Source organism: Pteropus vampyrus, unplaced genomic scaffold, assembly GCF_000151845.1.
Source record: "Pteropus vampyrus isolate Shadow unplaced genomic scaffold, Pvam_2.0 Scaffold61, whole genome shotgun sequence".
Taxonomy (NCBI): domain Eukaryota; kingdom Metazoa; phylum Chordata; class Mammalia; order Chiroptera; family Pteropodidae; genus Pteropus; species Pteropus vampyrus.
Genome location: NW_011888842.1, coordinates 102,535 through 126,756, shown reverse-complemented (window position 1 = coordinate 126,756; position 24,222 = coordinate 102,535). Strand labels below are relative to the sequence as shown.

General features: G+C 38.0%; 2 protein-coding genes and 2 pseudogenes across 9 annotated transcripts in view; 2 read left to right on the top strand and 2 right to left on the bottom strand.

The window, feature by feature from the left end:
• Positions 1–1,827, top strand: part of CDC26 (cell division cycle 26) — a 7,195-nt gene extending 5,368 nt beyond the window's left edge. For all 7 annotated transcript variants that reach the window (XM_023531061.1, XM_011360899.2, XM_011360897.2 and 4 more), the window contains one exon: positions 1,389–1,827. In XM_023531061.1, coding sequence (XP_023386829.1) covers positions 1,389–1,565 — 177 coding nt within the window. In that variant the 3' untranslated portion in view covers positions 1,566–1,827. The remainder of the gene's footprint in view (positions 1–1,388) is intronic.
• Positions 1,828–2,463: 636 nt separating this feature from the next.
• LOC111740338 lies at positions 2,464–2,572 on the top strand (annotated as a pseudogene).
• Positions 2,573–7,315: 4,743 nt separating this feature from the next.
• SLC31A1 (solute carrier family 31 member 1) overlaps positions 7,316–24,222 on the bottom strand; it is a 29,087-nt gene continuing 12,180 nt past the window's right edge. The window contains exons 2-6 of one of the 2 annotated variants that reach the window (XM_011360900.2): positions 13,724–13,821; positions 11,043–11,202; positions 10,492–10,564; positions 9,388–9,556; positions 7,316–8,281 (exon numbers count right to left, since the gene is read on the bottom strand). In XM_011360900.2, coding sequence (XP_011359202.1) covers positions 8,080–8,281; positions 9,388–9,556; positions 10,492–10,564; positions 11,043–11,168 — 570 coding nt within the window. In that variant the 5' untranslated portion in view covers positions 11,169–11,202; positions 13,724–13,821 and the 3' untranslated portion in view covers positions 7,316–8,079. The remainder of the gene's footprint in view (positions 8,282–9,387; positions 9,557–10,491; positions 10,565–11,042; positions 11,203–13,723; positions 13,822–24,222) is intronic. The other variant, XM_011360901.2, reaches the window with a different exon arrangement.
• On the bottom strand, positions 15,010–23,708 carry LOC111740298 (annotated as a pseudogene).

Genomic DNA, 24,222 nt, shown 5'->3' with positions numbered 1-24,222 from the left:
GCAGCGTGGCAGAAGTTCTAGTGATTAGAGTAGTCAAGCTGTTCTTCTAGTAAGGAACTCTAGATTAAACATATTCACTCTCAAAGTTATCATCTGATATCTTTACAGTTAGACACTGGTAGTTATGGGATCTCTTTTTTGAAAATGATCAAACCAAGACAGACTTTGTGAATTCCGTAGCCACTTGTGATTTAAAAGCCAAACCTTTTATCTGAAAATAAAATGAAACCCCAGACTTCTTAATAAGATAGCACAAAACCTTCTATTCCTGTGTTACATTTAACCTCATGGTATCCGTGAAGCTGTTAATTTCTGGTGGTTATTGTTTTATCAGTCACTTTATTTTTCCATCTGTTCGCTTCAATAATATATTCACTGAACCATCCTTTTCTCCTCCTTTTCTGCCAACTCTTGTTTATCTAATTGCTGCTTTCTGCTCTGAACTTCCACTCCTCACCCAATTCCTCACTTCTTCTTGGTGTCTCTTCCGCAGTGTGGGCTTTCCTCTGTCATAGCTCTGATCACCCTATGTTGTAATTGTCTTTGTACCTGTTTCTCTGGTAGACTGTGACACCCTGAAGGGTAGGGGTTCTATCTTTTATAATTATTCAGTGTTTCCTCCTTATCTGAGTGGGATATGTTCCAAGATGCCTATTGGATGCTAAAAACCAGGGATAGTATATATATAAACCCTATATATACAGTGTTTTCTCCTATACATATATACCTATGATAGTTTAACTTACAGAAAGAGATTTATAAGAGTAATAACATAGAGCAGTTATAACAATGTATTGTAATAAAAGTTATATGAATATGGTCTCTTAAAATAATCTTACTGTACTGTATACTCGCCCTTGTGATGATGTAAGATGATACAGTGCCTACGTGATAAGATGAAGTGAGGTGAATGACATAGGCATTGTGACAGTGTCAGGCTTTATAAAGGTGACTGAACACAATCACTGCGATACTGCAACAGTTACTCTGATAACTGAGATGGCTACTAAGTGACTAATAACGCGGGGAGTGTCTACCGCATAGAGACACTGGACAAAGAGATGAGTTACGTTCTAAGTGGTATGGAACAAGATTTCATCACACTACTCAGAACGGCGTGCAATTTAAAACTTATGAATTATTTATTCCTGGAATTTTTCATTTAATATTTTTGGATGTCTGTTGACCGCGGGTAACTGAAACCTCAGAAAGCAAAACCACTGATGTATCCCCCTGTATCCCTAACCACCCAAACCTAGGATTTCAGTTTGTTGTTTTATAGAAGCTAACCCTGTCCTTTACTCTATGCCAAGTACATGGTAGGTGCCAAATAAATATTTGCTAATGGAAAGAATGTTGCCTTAATCCTAAAACTTTCCTACTTTCAGACCCGTAAGAAACAAAAGGAAGATGTGGATGTTGTAGGAGGCAGTGATGGTGAAGGTGCCATTGGGCTCAGCAGTGACCCCAAGAGCCGAGAACAGATGATTAATGATCGAATTGGTTATAAACCCCAAGCCAAGCCCAACAATCGTTCATCTCAATTTGGAAGTTTTGAATTTTAGAGGTGGATTATCTTGTGTGCCAGAGCCCTGGAATGGAGTAAAATGATGGCAGAAGTACAAACAAGATGTAGGGAATTGAGTGCTATCAGCAAGCAGGATATTTTACCTCCCGCAGAGAGAAATACTTCTGCATGAGATTACTGATGCTTAACTTTCACTCTAAGCTGAAATCCAAACTCTGGTTTGTCTCTGGAAAATTTGACTCTAAAAAACTTGTCTGATTTTTGTTTTTAAAAATAAATATATTTTTGGAAAAGTGTGAGACATCCTTGATGAAATATAATATCACTGTTAACCTCAGACTTTAAAAGGTAATTGCTACATGAGGTAACATCATTCTTCTCGTCTTTATTAAAAGATCCTAAGCATAGTACACTTCCAGTTGGTCCTTGTCACAAACTTTCATTTAACTCATTTATTTGGCAAATTTTTATTGAGTGCCTACTATGTGCCAGGTACCATTCTAGGCACTTAGTAACATCAATGAACAAAACAAAGATCCCAGCTCTTAGGAAGAATACCCAAATTTTAGTGGTTTTGTGTAAACTTGATCAAGTTGTGTGTTTCCAGAATCTGTTTTCGGGATGGCTTTGTGACTAGTTTGGGTATAATTTGGGGAGGACAGGCAGTAGAGGGAAACATAATAGGAATGCTCCTAAACAGTCTTATCATCATTCCAATTTACCTTCCTTTCCCAACTTGCCTAAAAATTTTTCCCACTAGGAGCCAATCTGAAGCAGCTCAGAGGGTAGTTTAGAATCATGTCCTATTGTTTACACTATTTAATTCAACTACAGGGAAACACCAACTGGTAGAACCTTGGAATCATCTGTTCTAAAGAGAAATCTTGGCAGGATTTTACCCAGCCTTTCTAGGGTAGTTTAAGAACGTGGGAAAGATCTATAGCCATGCCACCCTGAACAAGCCCGATCCCATCTGATCTCGGAAGTTAAACAGGGGTGGGCCTGGTTAGTACTTGGATGGGAGACCACCAGGTGCTATAGGCGTTAAAAAAAAAAAAAATGTGGGAAAGGCAGGGATAGAAGGGGATAGTTTCTCTTCTCCCTTCAGCCATTCTTTAAAAACCTTATTCCAGTTTTACCTAGGGCCTTCAATTCTGTTATCTTACAGTCTCAAAAATACAGCATGTCAGCCTCCATGATAGGGAAGGTTATATTATCCTGAAGCCTGCAAAGGCCGATATTATCCTGAAGCCTGCAAAGGCAATGACAAAAGGCAGAAACAAGACTTTGCCTCAGCCTCTGTCACTGTGACTTCCCAGCATTAATAGGCACAGAAGCATAAAAATGTGCCTTCTGAATTTCTTCCCTTTCCCTCTTATACTCAGAAAGCTCTGTGTGTAAGACACTGTACTAAGTGCTTTATGCAGATTATCTCATTTAAACTTCAGTTCCTATGAGGAGAGCACTTTATTCTAATTTTACAAAAGGTAAAATGATGCTCAGCCATTGGGTAGAGCTGAGATTTGAACCCAGGGAGATTGATTTCTGAACCTATGCTTCTAAACTCACTACACTGCTTTCACTGCTTGACGCTGTCTTTCACTGCTAGGTCTAAAAACATGCAGATGTCAGGGGCAGAGTGGGAGGTTGCTATGTCAGTTCTCAAAATTTCCATGCTATCCCATAAAGACAATTACCAGAAGATAAGAGCTTATTGCAGCTGTAAATCATTTTAGAGAACTGAAATCACATGAATCAATTGTGTATTTCTTAGGGCCAAGTGTTCATTTCTGGATTGCTCAAACTTAGGAAGATGGTCAAGTACTTGTGAAGAGATACCAGCCTTATCCAGAGGAGTGTACTTTTCATTTTCCTGAAAGCTGGAGTAACTAACAATTAATATAAATATACTTACTAGGATCAAATACATGGAACAGAAAATTTTATGAGCAGAACTCTACACACGGGAGTGGTTAGGAAAGCCTTCATGAGGTCTGTTTTGGTTAAACTCTCCTTTCCCTTCTCTCCAGCTGGTCCCCTAGCCTTCACATGAAGCCCCAGGGGATGGAATGCTCAGTCCCTGCTCTGTTCCTGATCCTGTGGTGTGTGCACACACACGCAGACACGCAGACACACATGCATGTGTGTGCAGTGGAATATTACTCAGCAATAAAAAATAAAATCTTGCCCTTTGCAACAATATGGATGGACCTAGAGGGTACTGTGCTAAGTGAAATACGTCAGACAAGTACCATATGGTCTCATTTATATGTGGAATCTTAAAAAAAAAAAAAGAATAAAACAAAGAAATAGACCCATAGATCAAAGAACAAGCTGATGGTTGCCAAAGGGGAGGGGGGAGGGGGATGGGACTTTAAAAAATTAAACCCCGAACAAATCTCTGGTTCTTCCTCCCATCCACTCAGAAAAGGTATGGGAGGAAAGAAGGCAGGAAGGTTAACTGAGAACTAGATCCTCAATGATGGAAACTTAGAGCTATACTTAAAATCACATTGGGATCTTGGGAAATAAGCCTCCCCACAACTTCCCACAAAATTGGGAAATAAGCCTTCCCACAACTTCCTTTTATACCCCAAGTCAATTGCGCCTATCCCTTAACAGAAAATGCTCATGGTGCAACCAGGCTGACCTACCATCAGCCATCAGCCCCAGAAGCCTAGAGATAGCTGGTCTCAGTCCTTGGCTACCTCAAAAGTCTCCCATTCTGAAATTGTCCCTGGGGCTCCCTAAACCCCTTAGTAGCAATGAAGCTTAGAGGAAGATTCTTTCTTTCCAAATTAAGCATGGACACTTAACAAATTGAGTTCTTATGCAGTTTTCCTTGGATCAGGACTCACACATCCTGAGCACGGGATCAGAACAGAACAGGAACTGAGCACTCCATCCCCTTGGGCCTCGTGTGAAGCCTGGTGAGCAGCCGGTGAGGAGGTGAGTTTAATCAAAGCAGCAGACCTCATGAAGCCTTTTCCAACCACTCCCATGGGTAGATTTCTGCTTTTCTTCTGCTCACAAGGAGTAAATTTCCTATTCCACTTATTTTATCAGATAGCAAGTGGTTAAGATCATGGACTCTGGGAACCAGGTTGGCCATGGATTTATCATTGTTGGTTGAAGCTGAGTGGTAATGGCCAAGACTCTATGTGGACAATGAAGAGACCACTTATTCTGATATCACTCTGGGTAGAAAGACATGAGTAGAATCACAAAATCAAAATATTTATTTTGTTCTTTTGTACATGATACTGTTAAAACATTCCTACTACAGCAATACTGCTCTCCAGGAGCTTACAATCTAAAACAGTCAATATTAATTATAGACCCAGTGATTAAGGCATTATGTCAAATGTAGACCTTGTATCTTTAGATGTATTTTTTTTAAGAAGCAGTTGGAGAGGAGAGGATCAAAATTAAATGACATGAAGATGTAACCCCTGCCTTCTTCCAGCTCCTTATAGGGAACTTTTTGTAGCCAGAACTCAAGACCAGTGCCCCACAGCCTGGAAGGGAATTCCAGACTACCCTACCATGGAAGTAGTGAAGAAATGTGAACTTCTAATTTCCTGGTGGACAGAGAAGATTCCCTGTTTGTGGGTAATGGGGGCGCTGAGTGTTCCTCCAGCATAGACTGGAGAGAGCGCCTAAGACTTTATAACTGCAGATGGTACTAGGTAACCTCTACCTAACTTTATAGGAAGTCCGGTAGGACAACTGCTCCTTGAAATGTGCTTAAGGTCTCTACCAAGTGTTACAACTTCTGGTTGGTATCTATATCCACTGCATAGTAATGTCCACTGCATCGTGAGGGCTAGGGAGATTTAATAAACTGGACATATGGGATAAAAGACGTTATCTTTTAGATATGAAAGACAGAAAGAGAAAAAAGAACAGGATAAGGGGCCAAAGAAATGGGGATACAGGCTTCTAATACTTTGAACAGGGAAGGAGAAGAGATTTGGATCCAGAATGAACGAAGAAGTCAGGCACTAAATTCCGCCTGAACAGGGGTACAGAAATGAAAGTCAACGAGATCATTATATCATCACAAATCTAAGAGCACAAGAGAAAAAAATTAAACTTTAATTTTCCTCTTTCACTAGCTTCTTCCTTTGGCAACCTAGTCTAAGAATTGCTAAAATTCAGGTTTTTCAGGAGACTATCCTGAAAACCTATCCAAAACCAATATTTCTCTTTGGGAGTTTCAAATTCATAGCACTTTGTCTTAACTGGCCTTGATTTTTTTACATTGGTGATAAGGTATTGTTCCTTAAAAAATTATTTTTTATAGCAGCTCATGCCAAGATTTCTAGAGAGCACCAGGGTTACTACTAAACATTATTTTATTTCTCATGGTTTTCTTATTCCTTGGCTTCTGAGACAATAACAAGCTATTTATACCTTAATGTTGGACTCTGTCAGCATCTGTTATTTACTCTGCTCATACTAAGTATCGGCACTATAAGGAGTGGAATGAGAGCAAAGCACAAAACTCTAAATGTTGGTTCTTAGATTTTAACCTCAATCCGGTAGGCTCATAACCCTCTCTTGGTTCAAAGCCATGAAAGTACACATTCCTCGTTCTGCAATATTTAACTGCACCCACAGAGAAAGTACAAATTTCAAAACCACAACAGAGGCCAACAGGATAGCTGTATTTTGTCTCTTCTGCCCTGAGGCACAATTGGAGTCTAGCACCAAGGAGGGCAGGATTTAACAGACCAGCACAGAAGAGTCACTTTACAGAGGTAGTTTGGACTGGGAACAAAACTGCAGTGTAGACTAACACCTGGACAGATAAAAACACAATGTGATTCTTTATTGAGAAAAGGTTTTGGCCACTTATGAGCTCATTAAGCCCCCAAAAGTAAGAAGAGCAGCAGTCTTGACCCTCCTTGGCACCAGGGACCGGTGCTCCTATGAGAATCTAATGTCTGATGATCTGAGGTGGAGCTGAGGTGGTAACGCCAGCACTGGGGAGCGACTGTAAATACAGATGAAGCTTTGCTCGCTCACCTGCTACTCATCTCCTGCTGTGTGGCCTGGTTCCTAACAGGCCATGGACTGGTACTGGTCCACGGCCAGAAGACTGGGGACCCCTGATGTAAAGGATGACGATCTGCCTGGTGTGAGCATAGATATCAGGGGCTGAGGAAAATCTGGCTATCAGCAGCTGACACCCTAAGCCTCTCTACCAAAGACAGGGCTAGACTTTTGCCCTTCTGGCCTATGGCTGGTTGATTTATACTCCGGATCAAAGGTCTTTTCAACATTCAAGCTAATTCCAAGAATTACAGATCTTTAAAAATAAGGACCAGTGATTTCACACATGCTGATAAGTTACTTTGGTTACAGCCCTTTGTGCATGTGTGCTTGGGCACACACACACAGTTCGAGCTGAATAAATTTCTGTGGAATGATTAAGTATTGATCAGCAGTATTTAGTACACGAGTTAAACCCAGACATACCACCTACCAATCAGCAATTCAAATTCCCATGCTCACTCCACCAGGAGATACTCCCTTAGTTTAAAGCAGAGATTCTCTAAGTGTAGTACCCTGACAGTCACCTGGGAACTTGTTAGAAATGCCAATTTTTGGCTCTGGGTTGAGGCCCAGCAACTAGTGTTTTTAACAAGCCCTCAAGGTGATTCTGATGCATGCTGAAGTTTGAAAACCACTGGTTTAGTGGCAGACATGTGAAAACAATAATGGGAGGTAATGATTCAAGCTCTTTTGCGTCATTCAGCTGTGACAAACCAAGGTACCAAGTCAAAGTAAAATGTTAACGGTTTTATTTTAAAATATCGATTTCTATTTTCTCAAATTGATTGTCATCATTTTTGATTGACAAATTCATTCTAATCAAAATGTTAAGTGGGAACACAATTGATGAGTCAGCCACCCAAGAATGCGCACTTCTGCAAGCTCCAGGCCTGTATTTAGTCTCAGACCACCCCTCTGCCCACTGTAAAGATTTCAGTACAACACACCACACCTAGGGAAAGGCACAATGTATTTCCCACTCATTGAGTCCAAAGACTGGAACTTATTTTTTAATGTTAAGTTTGGGTTCTGTGTTTAGTTGGGCAAGAATTTCCCTCAGCTGTCATATATCTTGGCTGAAGTTAATCCTTTTCCATCCCTGACCCAGGAAAAACCCATCAAATTCACAGATTGTCTGTTAAAAAAAAAACCAGAAGACTAAAAAAGGAAGCAAGTGATCAAGTCACTGACTAGAAAGCCACCTGGATTAGACCAGAATGTATGACTTGGATCTAAGATAATGGTGGAAGAGGGAACATCTCATGGGTGGCTTCACTTTAAGAGATATGGGAATCTCAGCTCAGGAAAAAGAAGAGTCAGGAGGTTTCCACTTTAGCTCCAAGACTGTAAGCTAAACCTCTGCTGAGCACGTGTCTGTGTGTGTGTAAGGAGATAAGGAACAAGAAGGGAGGATATGACGAGAAATCATGTCTTCCAGTTTTGAACTGCTTCCCACCACAATCAATAAGGCAACACCGTGGAGTTTGACATTAATGGCAATGCTCTGTGATGTCCACAACGACTGCCTTTTTCCAGCTGAAGAGAAAGTATCCCATGCCAGCCCCTGCTGCGACAGCAATGCAGAGGTACCCATTGTAGGTCATGAAGATGAGCATGAGGAAGTAGCTGATGACCACCTGGATGATATGCAGCACTGTCTGCAGGAGGTGAGGAAAGCTCAGCATCTGCTGCCTGGGGAGTGAATAGGGAAACAATAATCAAAGACCCCAGGAAAGTTCTGCAGCTATAGAGAAAAGGGGAACAGTTGTCACGAGCTCAGCTTGAACTAGACTCCCTCATAGTCACCCTGACAACTCGTGGGTACTTGTGTGTATGTATGTTGTTTATTGGTCCCTGGAAATGAAACATGATAGCGCTGTCAGGTTTATAAGCAATGGCTAGTTACGGTTATGTCAGCGGGAGGAACCCTCTTGGGCATTGGGGAAAGGAAGGACTAATCCTCTGACTTACTTCCACCTTGGATCCTGAAAGGGAAGCCTAAACCCTCTTATACCTATTTGCCTGAACATTTTCAGGCCTTCTACCTTTGCAAAGTTCACATTCTAAAAAATGGAAATAGAATTGAGCTTTGGGGGTATAGTAGAAAGTACTTAATTAGGAATCAGAAACCTGGCTATTTATTCCCTCTGTCACTTACTCGTTCTGTCACCTTAGGTAAGCCACACCAGTTTGGGGCCTCAATAAGTTCATCGGTACAATGGGAATAAATAACATTGTTACTTGAGAGCAGGATATTGGTCTATAGGATTGCTTGAATTTCAATTTAGTTTTAATACCTACATTTCTATTAAAACTGAATCTCAAAAGCATTTGTCAATCTCTGGGAAAAAGCAATAGTCATCCCAATACTTACTGAGATGGAATGCAGAAATTTCTAGTCTTATACTGTAAACAAACTGAGAAAAGCTGAGTAGGTCCAACTTTTTATATAATCAATTGGACTCTGCCGTTCTTCTATATCCTGACCTGAATTTCTTTGCTTATTATTATTTTGGTAAATATTTTACAACATGGATTCCTTACCTTCTTCCAAAGTGACCAATACTTACTATTAAGAACATTCATTTTTGCAAATGAGTTACTAGCATTCCTCCTTTGGCCTGCTCATGATCACGATCCTATGCCTCCACAGCCAGTTTTGATTAAGGTCATTTAGAATCATTAAAATGATTCTAAATGACCTTAGAGAAGGAGGCTGTTGCAAGTAAAATAGCTGCTTTGCTGCTTAGCTAACCTAGATCCCCAGAACTTTCACCTAGTCTGCTCAATCTTCTTACCCAACGGTTTTGTGTGTCTCCATAAGAATGGTTCCATTTGGTCCTGGGACAGGCATGGAATTGTAGCGAATGCTGACTTGTGACTTGCGCAGCAGGCTCTCTCGGGCTATCTTGAGTCCTTCATAGAACATTGCTAGTAAAAACACTCCCACAAAAGCTCCAGCCATTTCTAAGTAGGGAAGGAAAAGATGGTGGCGCTGTCAAACGTGTTCAAAAATACTAGCTGGTATGCTGTCTGAGCTAGAAACGTAACACAAGAAAGGTGCTCTTCTTAATTTCCGAGTACAGTATACAAAAGGGGAATAAAACAACTTATTTTGTAAATGCTAACTATTTCTTGAACAGTATTTCAATTCTAAGTCTTTCACACTGGAAAGCATTGGTAATGCTATGAATGTATTCAAACTTCTTATTTAATATACTACCTGAAATAAAAGCTCCCTTTCTTCCCAGAACAAAGTAATTTTATGGCTCCAAAGATTTAACTGCATCTTAAGCAGTCCAATTGACTATTGGGCTTGTGCAATTTGAACTTAAAGCACAACTCAACATTATAGACACAAAACAGTGGGTGATTAGTTACCCAAAAATCTAAGACTGACACTGAGATGGGCCAGAATCAGGAATGATGTAGAGCACAATTTGGTATACTAGAAAAGCACTGGACCAGGTAGGTCTAGAAGGTATGGATTCCTGTCCTAGTTCTGACATACTAATTCTATGTGATTTAGGGCTAATCATTTTACTATTTGAATCTTAAATTATCTGTAAAATGGCACATCATACTAGATCAATAGTTTTTAATACAGAGTTATTTTAACTTGAGTATAGTCTTATGTCCATGACCAATAACTTATCAAGCAAGGAAGCACTCTGGGAAAAGATGACAGGAAATGGATTACAAAAGACTTCTATCTGTTATCTAAATTATTTTTCAGGAACTCTGAACTAAGCATTGTGTATGCTTACTTTTTAGGTAGGAAATAGGAAGCAAGATGGTTATGTATCATAACCAGAATGACTTAGTAACTATGACAGAAACAGTTGCTGGGTTTCCAGACTCTTTATTATTCTCTCTCAAACACTACCTGATGGCTTACTCACCTCCAGCTGTGTTGATCACCAAGCCAGAAAACAATAGTTCCACATTCTTAAAGCCAAAGTAGAAGGTCATGTGCTATCAGAAAACAATAACACGTCAATTAGAGATGACTGAAGATTCTAAATGAGAATTTCAGGTAAAGAAGCTTAAAACACTTAACAGTAGCAGATATGGGTAATAAGAGACATTCACTGAAGTAGGAGGCTTTCTCATTTTAGCAATACTACCACTCTCCTTTGTTCCTCCCATCAACTTTTGTCTTTTTCTCTTTTTTATACAAAGCATAAAGACCAGAACTTAATTCAGAAAAGGATCAATTTTGAAAGAAAGGAATACAGAAGAATGGACCTTAGAAATCTTGGTTTTGGTGTGGCTCTGTAATTAACCTGCCACATGATCTTGGGCAAATCACTTGACTTGTCTAAGTCTGCCTTAGCTTTCCCATATTGATAAACTGACCTTTAAATAACAACCTTCCAGTCCTAAAGTTCAATTATTTCTATTACCCAAGTGTACGGGAAAGGGTCTGGGCTGCTTCTACTATGGTACTCACCATCATCATCATGTGGCCAGCTCCCCCGCCATGGGAGTGGGAGGCTGAAGTGGTCGGGTGATGGTGAGGTGCCATGGTACTGTTGTGGTCCATATGGTTCATCCCCATATGGTGGGAATGGTCCATTTTTCCAGGAAAAGTTCTGAGTTGGCAGAAGTGTCTAAGAAAAAGGATTATATATAATAAGAATATGAAATCTTAAGTATATAAAAATCTTGATAAATATTTCGTCTATGTGGGATTTCATCCAGTAGATGAATGCTCTCCTAGCATCTTTCCTCAGAATATTGTTCATAATCTACAGATAAAGAGGGAAGTAACTGTGCTCACAGGGATCATCTTTGGAAATTATGGCAGAAAGGATTTGCACCTAGAGTTTCAGAAATCTAACTCCTATTCTACAGAACCATTCCTTGAATAAATAGGTTCAATATATGTTCAAATCTAAATATGAGATGAGAAGAAAAGTAGCTTCTTCAAGTTGTAGGAAGCAGACAATTTTTGTAATAACAGACAAATTGATGTCATTAATGAAATTTAACTGCTCTTAGGCTTTCTAATCATTTCTAATAAATGTCAGTAGTAAAAAGCAAGCACTTCAGTTAATTCACCTAATTGGATGGCCTGTGTGCAATCAGGATATTAAGAATACATTTTCACATATAGGACAACTAGCCTTCAGCTGATTTAAATTTGAAGAAAAGGTCTCCTGCTGCCCTAGGCAAGCAGTGTGCTCAGAATTTAGATACAATTTCAATCCTAGCAGGGCATTAGAGCTAAGAACACTGACAACAACATATAAATTGGCTTTTCTATATTAAATTAAGTCTAGACAATGGCAAAGTCAGCTACCATATCATAGCTTTCCTGCAAAAGTCCATCTGGGACATAAACCAAGGACCTAAACTGCTGTAGGTGGGAGTGGGGAGTGGGAAGTTGGAAGTTGAGGAGGGCGCTGAAAAAGGTGTTGATGGAGTCTCTTTAAGTGTCCCTCAACTCCCATCTGTGGAGGAGAGAATGTTAGAAATTCCAAGTAGGTATTCATGTTCATGAGCTCGAGTGTGTCTCTCATTATCCATTCAATCAATAAATATTTACAAAGCTCCTACTATGTAAGTAATAGTGAATAAGAAAAACAAGGTGTCTGATATAGAGAAAAAGAATTAAGTAAACAGAATCAATTTCCTGTGAAGGAAATAAACAGGGTAATATGCACTAGTAAGAGACAGAGAAAAGGCATATTTTCGAGAGGAAATTAGATTCAGGAAGTCATGTATGTCTAACTCAAAGGCACAAATATTCAACTTTGAACTTAAATTAACTTTCATGTCACACACTATATTAATTTAGAATTATAGAGCTTGACAATCTGGTATTATTAACACCATTGCCATAAAGGGACTAGATTGGAGGTACAAATAGATATATAACAAGATTTCTGTCCACAAAGTTTTTATATTAGAAGTTAAAAATAAAATATACACAAAAATATCAACAAGAGAGCACACAAAGTTTCAATTATGGGACAAATGGTTAAGTGGGCACAGTTTTCAGATAGAATTATGGTAGGATGGAGAGATCACTGGTATCTAGGTGATCATAAATTATGATTTTGAACCAAGCAAATGAAGTGAAATAAGAATGAAAAGACTTTTGCTAGCCAGGAAGACTGATAACACATCCTTATATAAAGAGATTGAAGTCACAAATTTCGTTCTCTTCCAATAAGAGTTTTGAAAGTGACTGGAGCATAAGAAAACCACAAAAGATAATTTCACTCCATATTATCAACATAAATCCTGGCCATTGATTTGGTGAATATTTGTGAAGTGCCTTCTTGTGTAAGAAACAGAGATACAGAGATGAACCAGAGTCTTTCCTGAAGGAACTTCAAGGCTAAAAGCTAGAAGGGGAAACTTTATAGTCATAATTTTCATTTTGGGGCATAATATGACATGTAAAGGACAGTTTAAAAAGCAAGAACACAGAATCACAGACTACTTAAGACTCGTACCCTTGACTTCCTTGATGAACTTTTATATATTCTTCTCATCAACATTTTTTGAAGACCCGCAGGTTCCTAACTGTTCAGGTCCCTCATTACCAACTAGAGTAAAACCTGTTCCATTAAGATATGTAATCAAATCTCTCTGGACACATCAGCGACTCAGTAATTCATATGTTCAAATCTCAAGAACACCTTTCAAAGTGTGCATCTGTTTTGAAGTGTCATCTTTGTAGGATACGTTTCACATTCAAATATACTAGGAAGTAGAGGAGGAAAAGAATTTATTTCCTTTCATCATCAGTGCACAATGGATTTCTTATAATGGAATCCTATGCAATGGTATATGATTCGGAAGGTACAATTCTAGTGGAAATTAATATATGAACATATACTGTAAGCACAAACTCAAGTCAATCCTGGCAAGTCTTTATGCTCACTAAAAGTTTTGTTCTAGAAAAAAATCTCATGGGAACATATCAAACACAAATGATATCAAAAAAAGAAAAACTTAGAAATTTATCATTAAAGTATAATAAATAAAATACATCACATTCTTATTGTTTAGCTACTTGACTTTTCAATGATGTGCCATTTGTATTTGGATAACTAACTCATCTTCTAAAGCAATCAAACACACCTAACCCATTCTCCCTAGAAGAGAAATTCTACTTACAAGAGGTAAACTGGCAGTTGGTTAGTGTTAGTCTGTTTCCTTCGATAGCTCTAATCTGAGAGATCCAAGCTCAGCTTCTTCCAGAATAAAAATGGGCACTAAAGTAAGAATAAACCAAAGAATAGCAATATAACAATAAATTTGTTGTCTTAATTTGTAATCTGAAGAAAATGGTTTAATCTTGAGCTGTGCTGTTTTGCCTTTGGTTTATGCAAGTTTCTTTAAACTCCACAGCCAACTTCAATGACTTGATCCTTCAGAACTGTTTTCTGTAACTTAGCTCCACCCTGCTGTCTCCTTCTGAGAACTGAGTTCAAGGTTCACAAAGTAGCTGCACTATATACTTTTATGGAACCAAGTATTTATTTTTTAAATTTTATATTAGTTTTAGGTATATAGTACATTGGTTAGACATTTTTATCATTTCTAAAGTGATCCCCTGATTACTCTATTATCCATCTGGTTTTACACATACCCATTTCTAAACCATTGACTATATTCCCTATGCTGTACTCTACATCACCGTGACTATTTTGTAACTACCAATTTGTATTTCTTCATCCCTTCACCTATTTCTCCCAGACTCCCAACCCCTTACCCGCTAGCAGTCACCAGATTGTCTTCTGTATCTTGGAATCAAGTGTTTTGATTTGTAACATAATTACAATGAATGGAACTTGTAGAAGAGTTAGTAATGATGAATGGAACCTTGGCTAAGTTTCCTTACTGATTCACTGGATTTTTTAGGACAATCTATATGCATATGTTAACTCCTGGCTAACACTCCTGTTCTTGTTTAAAACCTCTACTGTTCACTTTTCTTATCTTTATTCTTCTACTTTATCAAATCTACAAATTATTTATAAAGAAGAATATTAACAAAATAATCTTAATATACAACTCAAGGATAGAGCTGAAAAACAACAAAAAAAATCTTAGGATTCCTAACTTTCGATCTATGAAAAAAATCCACCCACAATATTTTATTTACCAAGTTGAGTTTGTAACTAGGTGGAAAGATTAAGAATACTGTATTTCTACTTACGTTTTTGCCCATTCAGGCAAACTAGTTTTCTCTGATAGAATCCAAGAGGGACCCATACTGGATTAAGCACCTTTACACTACATAATAGAGTGACAAGCTCAACTAGATAGCTAAAAACCATCTTTTGAAGAATTTGAAAGGTGCTCTGATTTTATGACCTGGAAGAATTACTTAGTCTCTCTGGAGCTGGTTTCTGGCTTGTAGAAATGAGAGAGCCGCTGGGAGGCTGTACTGAGATAACAGACATAAAACATCTACCAAAGTGCATAATGAATGGTAGCTATTATCGTTATGTGGAATATGAGCCAATAAAAGACTGTAGACAGGGAAAATCCAGTGAATGAACTTTGTGGGCAAAGTAGCTTCTCTTCTACAAAGTGTTCTAGCCAAGACTTCTTTCAAGCCATTTTGCCTAACCTGTCTCCTGAGACCATAAAGTGGCTATCAGCACTCATGTGGATAGTTCATTAATAGATTTTGCTTCTACCATAGAAAACTTCTTGGATCTTTAAGGAAATACAAGAGAAATGGTCTAGAAACTGACTATAGGGAAGAAAAAATCAAGTATGAGTTTCTATAAAGTAGTTAAGTTTAATTTTTAGGAAGGCTTTAGGCTATTCAGTTCCTAGGGAGCATTTATGTTATTTTCGTTTAGGTACTTAAAGTTGGCTATATGTCAACTTGTTTCTATTTCCTTGAATACTATTAGATGTGGGAAATGAAATTCAACATGGAATGTCATATAGCTTTGCATTTCTATGCATTTAATAAGTAAAAGTATTTATAAAAATAGGTTTCAAAACTGCCTTGTATTCAAGGGTCTAATTCTTTCTCAGTCTACTTCTGAGTAGACTGAGATCATCAAAAGAGAAGTTTCCTCTATTCCTGCCCACCCCTCACAACACAGACACGTTGTAAAGCTTAACTAGAGGGTGAGATTCTTTGCAAAATCTAGCATCTCTAGCAAAATAAACATGGATTTATGGACATAAGTTAAGAAATTAGTGAGAAGGCTAAATTCTGATGCCTACTCTGAGTCTTAGCATTGACATTACTTCTGATAGGTTTAGTTTAAACTTCAATTCTCTTTTATTTCCTGGTATTGCACAATGATTAATAAGAAACAATAATCCATAGGGGCTATGGAGATTAGACTCTACAGAAGGATTACACAGAAGTGATCATATATCTGCCACATGGTCCCTCTTCTCCAGCTCAGACAGATATAATCTGGAGCCTCGGACAATTCTTTTGGAGACTGACTTCTATGATAAAGAAGATAAGGAAGAAAGTTTTTATTCTTAAAACGATTAGGGTCATGTTCCTTTTTAGATTTGTAAAAACACTAAACAAAGAGAAATCTATCTAGTTGGGCATCTGCTTTCTGCAGTCATTATTTATGATTGGTAAAATAAACTTTAACCAAGCACAGACATGGGCAATTCAAGGTCAAAGATAGTAAACCACCAAAAACAGGGATTCATGTTTACGGACTATGTTCACATGATCTAGCAACCAGTTTAACTGGACTAATCCTGCCTTCTGATGACCTGTACACACGCAGTAGATTTTTTGAAAAGTGGCTCAGGTTTTGTTCCAAGTGTCCCTATAGGTGCACTTTATAATTCCTTAATAGCGTTATGAATTCCACACATAGGTTGTCCTTTTGGTGAGGGAGGAGGTAAAGGAGATATAGGAATGACAGGGAGACCTTGATATAATGCAATAATAATTAGGGCTTAGGGGTCTCTCTGAAACCCGGCATTCCAGGCCAATATATTGGAGTTGTTTAGAAAAAACATAGTAGCTCCCAGTAAACAGGAATGGGAAATACAATTTGATGAATGTATTGGGGAAGATGCTTCTCCTTGAAGGTTATGATGTTGTTCTACTCATCCCCGAGGCCCTGGCCTCACATTCCTATTCCGAATTGACTGGTAGAAATGTGACTGGTAGAAACTGTATGGCTATAAACACACAATCCTTCAGATATTTTAGTTGCCTTTCTTTGGCTTGTGTTCTTTCTTGAGGTGCAGTGATCATAAGGATACTTAACTTTACCAATTCATTCACAAAGGATATTAGGCTTGAGTAAATCACAGGTTTACACAAGCTCTGACCCAGAACTGGCAAAAACTTAGGATTCCCAAAGTTCTGCCATACAAAGTACTAAACACAGTAAGTAAAATGATGCAGTGGAGGCAGAAAGAAAATAGGTTAGGTCAATAAGAAAAAAAGAAATGTAAAAGACCTTAAAATTGTACACACACACACACACACACACACAGAGAGAGAGAGAGAGAGAGAGAGAGAGAGAGAGAGAGAGAGAGAGAGAGAGCGCGCGCGCGAGAGAGAGAAATTCCTCCCAGATTAAGTCTGGCAGATAGTGGGAGTCATTAGGCCACTTGTTACACTTGCAGGTTTATAAAGACAGAACTCAGGAGAATAATTGCTAAAAACTCACCGCTCCTCCCACCCCCCCCAACACAGCTTGGATTTTTATCCTTTTAAAAATTCTTCAATAAAACAAAGGCTACTGTTTTCCCTTCTTCTTGCCTTTGTTAATAATAAAATAACTCCAATGGATCATCTACAGCAAATTCTCACTTGCTTTTTCTTCACGGCAATGATTGGGCTAAGATGAGAAAGATATAAATAGAACTGGCAAGAAATTAATTTAGTGATTATCTGCAGATTTCAATATTATTTTCTCTTTCTTCACCATATACCAAAGTGAGCTTTACTACTTCAGATAATCTGCACAGGATTCCCTAAAAGTACTTTCCATGGGAAGAAACCAAACTATTCATAGTCTACATACTCTAATAGTAGAGTAATACATCAGACTAATGGGCTGCATCAAAAGTAACCAACTACCAGAGACATAAAAGGGAAAATTACTTCAAACAATTACACTTAAAACTTAGCCTTCATTTATGAGTGGCCAGTGATCTAGGCAAACAAGAAATGCTGCATGGACTGACAAGTTTTTAGAAGAATAAAAGAGCAGCTATGAATTAGTGGGAGTAGCTCTTTTACTCAGAAATTCTTGGCTAAGAATATCTATTTTAGTAAAAAGGATAACTCAGGAACTGCTCTTAGAATATTATTCTAACTATCTATGGAAAAGACAGAAAGCAAACCTGTGATTTGATTCCAATCAACAGTGTTTCAAGATACTGGTTCAAAGTCACCCCCTTCTATCATAAATTTCATCTTTCCACAGCTCCACTCCACCTTACTAAGGTGCTCAGGCTGAGCAAAGAAGATGAGAAACCTGTTAGGGCAAGACAGATCCTGGAGGAACTTATTACAAGGAGAATTATACAGTGACGGAGGGCTATCATTTTCAAGAGGATGCATGCTAAAGACAAACTTAATTTTTTTAAATGACCATTGTCCAACTTCTAGATCACCTATGCCTTCTAGGCAAACATGAATAGACCATGTTATTACTATACAAGCAACAAAATGTAGAAGACAGAGAACTACTTTATACGTGAAAGAGATGCAGGTGATTAATACTATATCGGGCAAGCCATTTTATATGTTAGAGCTTCATTTTCCTTAACCGTATAAACACTAAATTACGTGATTAATGAAGTTCCACACAGACCTAAAACTTAATTCTATATTTTTCACAGTTTAGTTTCCAGGATACAGAACACTTCTCTATCCTTATCCTTACTATTGAACTGTAATTTCTATGAGGACCTTGTCTTATTTATCTGTGAATCTCCTGCATTTTCTAATATGCTGCATATGGTACTAGATTACAATAAGTGTTTGCTGAAATAAGTTACTTTTCTCTGCATTTCTCCTTTGGCAACTTAGACATAAAACAGACAAATTAATACCTTAATCCATTAACGACACACTGGGCAAAACTTAGTCTGAAATGCTATATAATATTAGATAGCTATGCTTACAAATTATTCAATAGCTCCATATCAAGAAGTAGCAAAATATAGGTGATATAGAAGCAACACAGATACAATGAACTTTTTAAGAATTGGAAGGTATTACAAATTCATCTAGTTTTATGTATGAACTTCCCAGAAGCCTACAGTATAAACCACAAACCTCTGTAAATCTAACATTATCATATTCTGGCATAGTTTGCCTTTATAAATACTTTTATAAAATATTTGTTTTGTGACAAATGTGAGGAGACTGTAAAGAAAACTCACACCTGTTTCTGAAAGTGGAAGAAAGGAAGAGAACACACTGTCTGCTACTGACCTTTAAGTAGTCTGAAATGCCAAATCCAGATCCTTTATATAAATTAAATTCTAGGGCACTCAACCTTGATGAGTGCCACATAAAAGGACAGTTGAGAAAACAGAACAAACTGTAAGATAAGATTGACTTAAAAATGTTTTTACTCTGTATATTCACCAAATGAATGAGTGCATAGAACCTGAACAAATGACATGTACAAAACAATGGCATTTCCTTCCTATAAATCGAACTCTATTATCTTATTCTATCCTCACAGAATCTCTTCTTGGTTAAGAAGAACCAAGGCACAGGTTGCTTAAGAAACCTGTTCAATGTTATACTAGAAAGCTGTGGAGAGACCTTGGCTAGAACCTAGGTATCTTCCTTCCTGGCCTAGGGCTTACTCTCTATTAAATTTTCCTTACTATTAACCCAATGTCACAATTTTGTAACTGTAAATGTCACAATGTTGGTCACTTATCCTAATCCTGAGTAAATTAGAAGATTCACCCAGCCTGCCTCTGGTTTTCATCAGCAGCAGCTCTATTACAAACATGGGTTTTCCTAACAGCACCCTTTACCCTCTGTTCATACTATATGATACATCAATGACAAATTAATCTACCTAAGGCCTGGCTCTACTTATCTGCTCAAAAAATTCCACTGCCTACTAACCTCTCCACTGGCTATTAAACACCTTGTTCTGAGAGCACAGATCTCTAAAATATAGGCCCCAACCTACCTTTCTGCCTACATGTACTTTGTGTTCCAGCCAAACAAGTCCAATCGCCAACGTTTCCTAGGACATGCCCGCACTTCTGTCTGGTATCTTTGCTCACATTGTTTCTTCAGTCTGGAAGGCCTATCCTTACAATTTCTAATGCAACAAATCCTCCTCATCTTCCAAGGTCTAGTTCTAAGAACTCTGAACATTCACAGCACATTTTGCCTTTCCTAATAACTCCAACTGGAACTGGGTCTAAAATATTTTTATGACATTTCAATCTGTGCCTATTTCCGTCATTGCACTGATTGAACAGTATTAAGAAAGGCTGGACAAACAGTTGAATGGGGGTATTTCTCCAAAATTCCTTTTCATCTTCATCAACTGCAGACATTTAATGAGCTCTTCTTGGGTACTTCTCCTTCTTGATCCAGCTAAGGAGAGAAGTCTGGCTCCAACAATTAGGCCTGAAAAGAGATGGATGAGCCATTTCTTCATCTATATGCAGACCACTTGAAATGGAGACCTGAGTGTCCTGTCTCTTCATTTGTGGGTCACTGAAATCTCACTAAGAATTGGAAAGACCTTAGAAGTCATTGCATGGAGCTCCTCAGTAATACACAATTTCTATAACAACTATTCAAACATCCCTAGGGTTTTGTCAGGTTGTGTTGCTCCCTTTCAGAAAAATAAGGAAACACATTCTTTTCAGCCAAGCCAAATAGAGGAATCTGAATATTGTGGTGATGATGCTGATAATAGAACCAGTACTCCAAGCTTAATTAGTGTTTGTACTCCAGATACCACTTAAATGTATTTCTCAAGCTGTAATTTGCATTTTAGGCTGTACTCCCAGAAACTAATTCCTGTCTGCAAAGAGAAACCTAATCATCTTCATGTCAACTTCTGAGACTCATACACTTATTTTATGCTCACTATCTGCCATTTATGTCTGTTACAGACTAACTTCTAACCTTATCTCAATCTAATCCCCTTTACATTCAAATATTCCACTGAAACTAATTTCACTTTTCCTTAATAAATTTAGCACTTTGGCACTTGCATGCCTCTTTGGCTTGTGTAATTCCTGTAATTCCTTCCCCTCCTCCTCCATTTTCTGTATATGTGCAAATCCTGGTATTATTTATTCAACATTTATTATGCACTTAAAATCTGTCAGAATTAAAACATGACCCTTGATCTTTTGAGTTTACAGTTCAGCTCTTTCTTTTTTTTTCTTTTTACAGTGAAAAATTTTTATAGTTAGAATTAGCCAGCTGGACTCAGTTTAGATGATCCCAATTTTGTTGGCAACATCCAAAGCATCATGGTCAGGAGCCAGCCGACCATATGCCTTCTTCTCTCCATCAAGCCTGATCAGGGTGTTGACTTTGGCTATGTCAATGTCATAGAGCTTCTTCACAGCCTGTGTGATCTGGTGCTTGTTGGCCTTGACATCTACAATGAACAAAAGTGTATTGTTGTCGTCTAGCTTCTTCATGGCTGACTCAGCGGCAAGGGGGAACTTGATGATGGCACTGTGGTCAAGCTTGTTTCTCTGGGGGGCGCTCTTCTGAGGATATTTGGGTTGCTTTTGGAGCTGCAGTGTCTAGGGCTATTGGAAGGTGGATGACATGCATATCTTTTTGTGGCTGTAGACACCTTTTAGTACTACTTACTTGGCCTTCAAAGTGTTTGCTTTGGCTTCGCCTTTGGGAGGGGCAGGGACTTCGTCTTTGCTTTTGGCGCCATCTTTGTGAAAAGGCTAGCTCATTCTTTAAGGCTAGTTATCTTTACCATGAAGTTTTTTTTGAATTCTTAACCAAAGAAATTTCTTTATTTCCCTAGTAATCTTCTCTTATGGCAATTTTGACTCATAGTTCTTAAGATACAAGATAAAACGTGCCATAATGTATATTGCAAGTTCCTTGAGGGCAAGTAACTAATTTCTACCTCGTTATTGAATCTGAAAGATCAACAAATATTCATTCTTCAAAAAGTTATTTAATTCTTACAAAATCCATGAAGGCTTCATTATCTGCTTATAAGGAGCCAGGTGCAAAAAAATAAGATTCTTGCCTTTGTAGAACTTAAAGGTCATCTTAAGGAGACTAAATTTTATTCCAAAGGCAACTGGAAGCTATTCACAGGTAATAAGTAGGGAAGTGATATGATCAGCTTATAATTTAATAGAGTACTTTGGCTGTTATGTAGCATAATTGGCATTTGTTCTTCCCTAATATTTCCTGCTCAAGTTCTGTGAGGCATTCACAGAAGGAAAAAAAAATTTCTTACAGAGCCACGAGCTATAATCCTTTAATTTGCTAGAATCCAGAAAGATACCTGTTAAAATTTTAGAAAGATTAGGAGAACCTTCTAACTTCTGGGTTATAAAATGGTTTGAAGGGTAAAACAAGAATATTCTACAAGAACTATCCTGGATTCTAAGAGCTTCTAAAGTCACATGCCACCCTTTGTAAGTAAAAGTTAAGCTTATGGAATATTGTTACAAGCATGAGTTTGGAGCCAGGGGGTATTAAGTCCTGCTTTGTGAATTTCTAGTTGAGTATCCTGGTGATATTTCCTATAAAAGTTCCATGGGTCTTTAGATTGGCAGTAGGTACTATGTATAGAGGCTGCTAAAGGGGCTGTGCCCAGATTTCAATGGCACTTGGGTAAATGACTCAAATTTGGTAGTTGCTCAATAGGTTTTTAAAAAAATGATGAAAGTAGACGAAGTTCCCTGTGGGACATGGAAGGCAGACTGTAAGACGCACAGCAAATGCTTAATAGATTTTCATTGGATTATACAATCTGTACTATACATGAAAACCTTCAACAGTGATATCAACAAACCCCACTTTTCATTCATACCTCCTCAAAACATTAGCAATAAATCCAGAATTTATGTGACTCAATTTTTTTAATGCCTTATTTTAGGTACAGTGGAAAACACACTAGACTGAATCCAAGATCTGGATTTTGGTCCATCCAACTCTATCACTTTGTATTCTTTTGGGTAAAATGCCTATGTCAGAGTTTCTCAATCGTAGCATGATTAACATTTGGGGCTGAATAATTCTTTGTTGTATGAGCTAGCCTGTGCATTGTAAAATGTTTAACAGTACCCCTACTTTACTCACTAAATGCCAGTAGCACCATCCCAGTTGTGACCACCAAAAATATCTCCAGAGACTGCCAAATTCTCTTGGGGGACAAAATTACCCTACCTGAGAACCACTTTTGATCTCTGAGTTTCAAAGTCTCATCCAAAACTCAGGGAAACATGGAGATAATGTCTGTTTTGCTCTCCTTCAGGGCTGTTATATGATTCAAATAATATAATGAATGGGAAGAACTATTGAAAGAGAAAAAAGACCACATGAGATATGCAAAAGCATTATTAATATTCTGTTACTATTATTATGCTCTGTGAGTGCTCAATCTCAAGGCTGAAGAATAATATTCACATCTTGTTTACAGATGTATTGCAAAGCTTAGGTTAAGGCTACTGCAGTCTAATATACCCTTTAGGTTGGTATTCAATAAATATTTGTTGACTGAGTGATTCTAAGTGTGAGTTCAATAGTAACTTCGTTTACTTTTGCGGCATGTTCTCAGATTTTTCTGCTGAGCTACAGCAATGTAGTAAGTTTCCAAACCTACTGTACTTGAAGGACAAGCCTAGATTAAACAAGAATGACCAGTCATTTTGCAGATGTAAAATCGAGGCAAAGAAAGTTAACTGACTATCTAAGGACATGTGGCAGTCTAGTAGCATGCTGCAATTAGTTATTCAAGCACTCTGTCAAGTTATTCAAGCACTCTGTCAAGTCTATGAAGTCCTTGCCCTTTAAGTTGTGCAAGAGGAGCTAACTTTACTTGTTACCTACCTCCAGAGTAGCTGTGTCTTGCAGTCCTTTATACCACGTTAAGGCATACAATTTGTGCTAAAGCTGTTACCAGCAGTATTCTTGGCTGCTCCACCTCTATGTGGCTCTAAGTAAGGTGAGAATGGACTTCCATATAACCTAGCTCCAGGTCACATTTCGTCATTTTGTTAAAATTCACAAAAGCCATTCCAACTGCCATTCTGTTACATATTTTCAGTGTTAGAAAAAGAAAATTTAAAGAATAACCCATAAAAATGTCATGATTTATTCTAATCCTTTAAAATACCAGATCGCCTCTCATTATTATATCTCTGTGTGAACTTTCAAACACTGATTGCTGTCAGAGAATCATTACTCCCAAACACTGATTTAACAGTCTTTTGGATAATTCTCAGGCAACATATGGGTTGGAGCCCACCTTAACCTTTATCATTATTACAGTTTGAAAGAATATAAGAAATCAAGAGATTCTGATTCCAGCCTGGTTCTTCCAACATATTAGGTAATTCGATCTTTATGGTTACAGTTTCCTTAGTGAAGAGACAGAATAACTCATCTTTGGGGCCTATTTCAGTTAGAAAAGTTTAGGTATGTAATATATTGTTTCAATTACAAA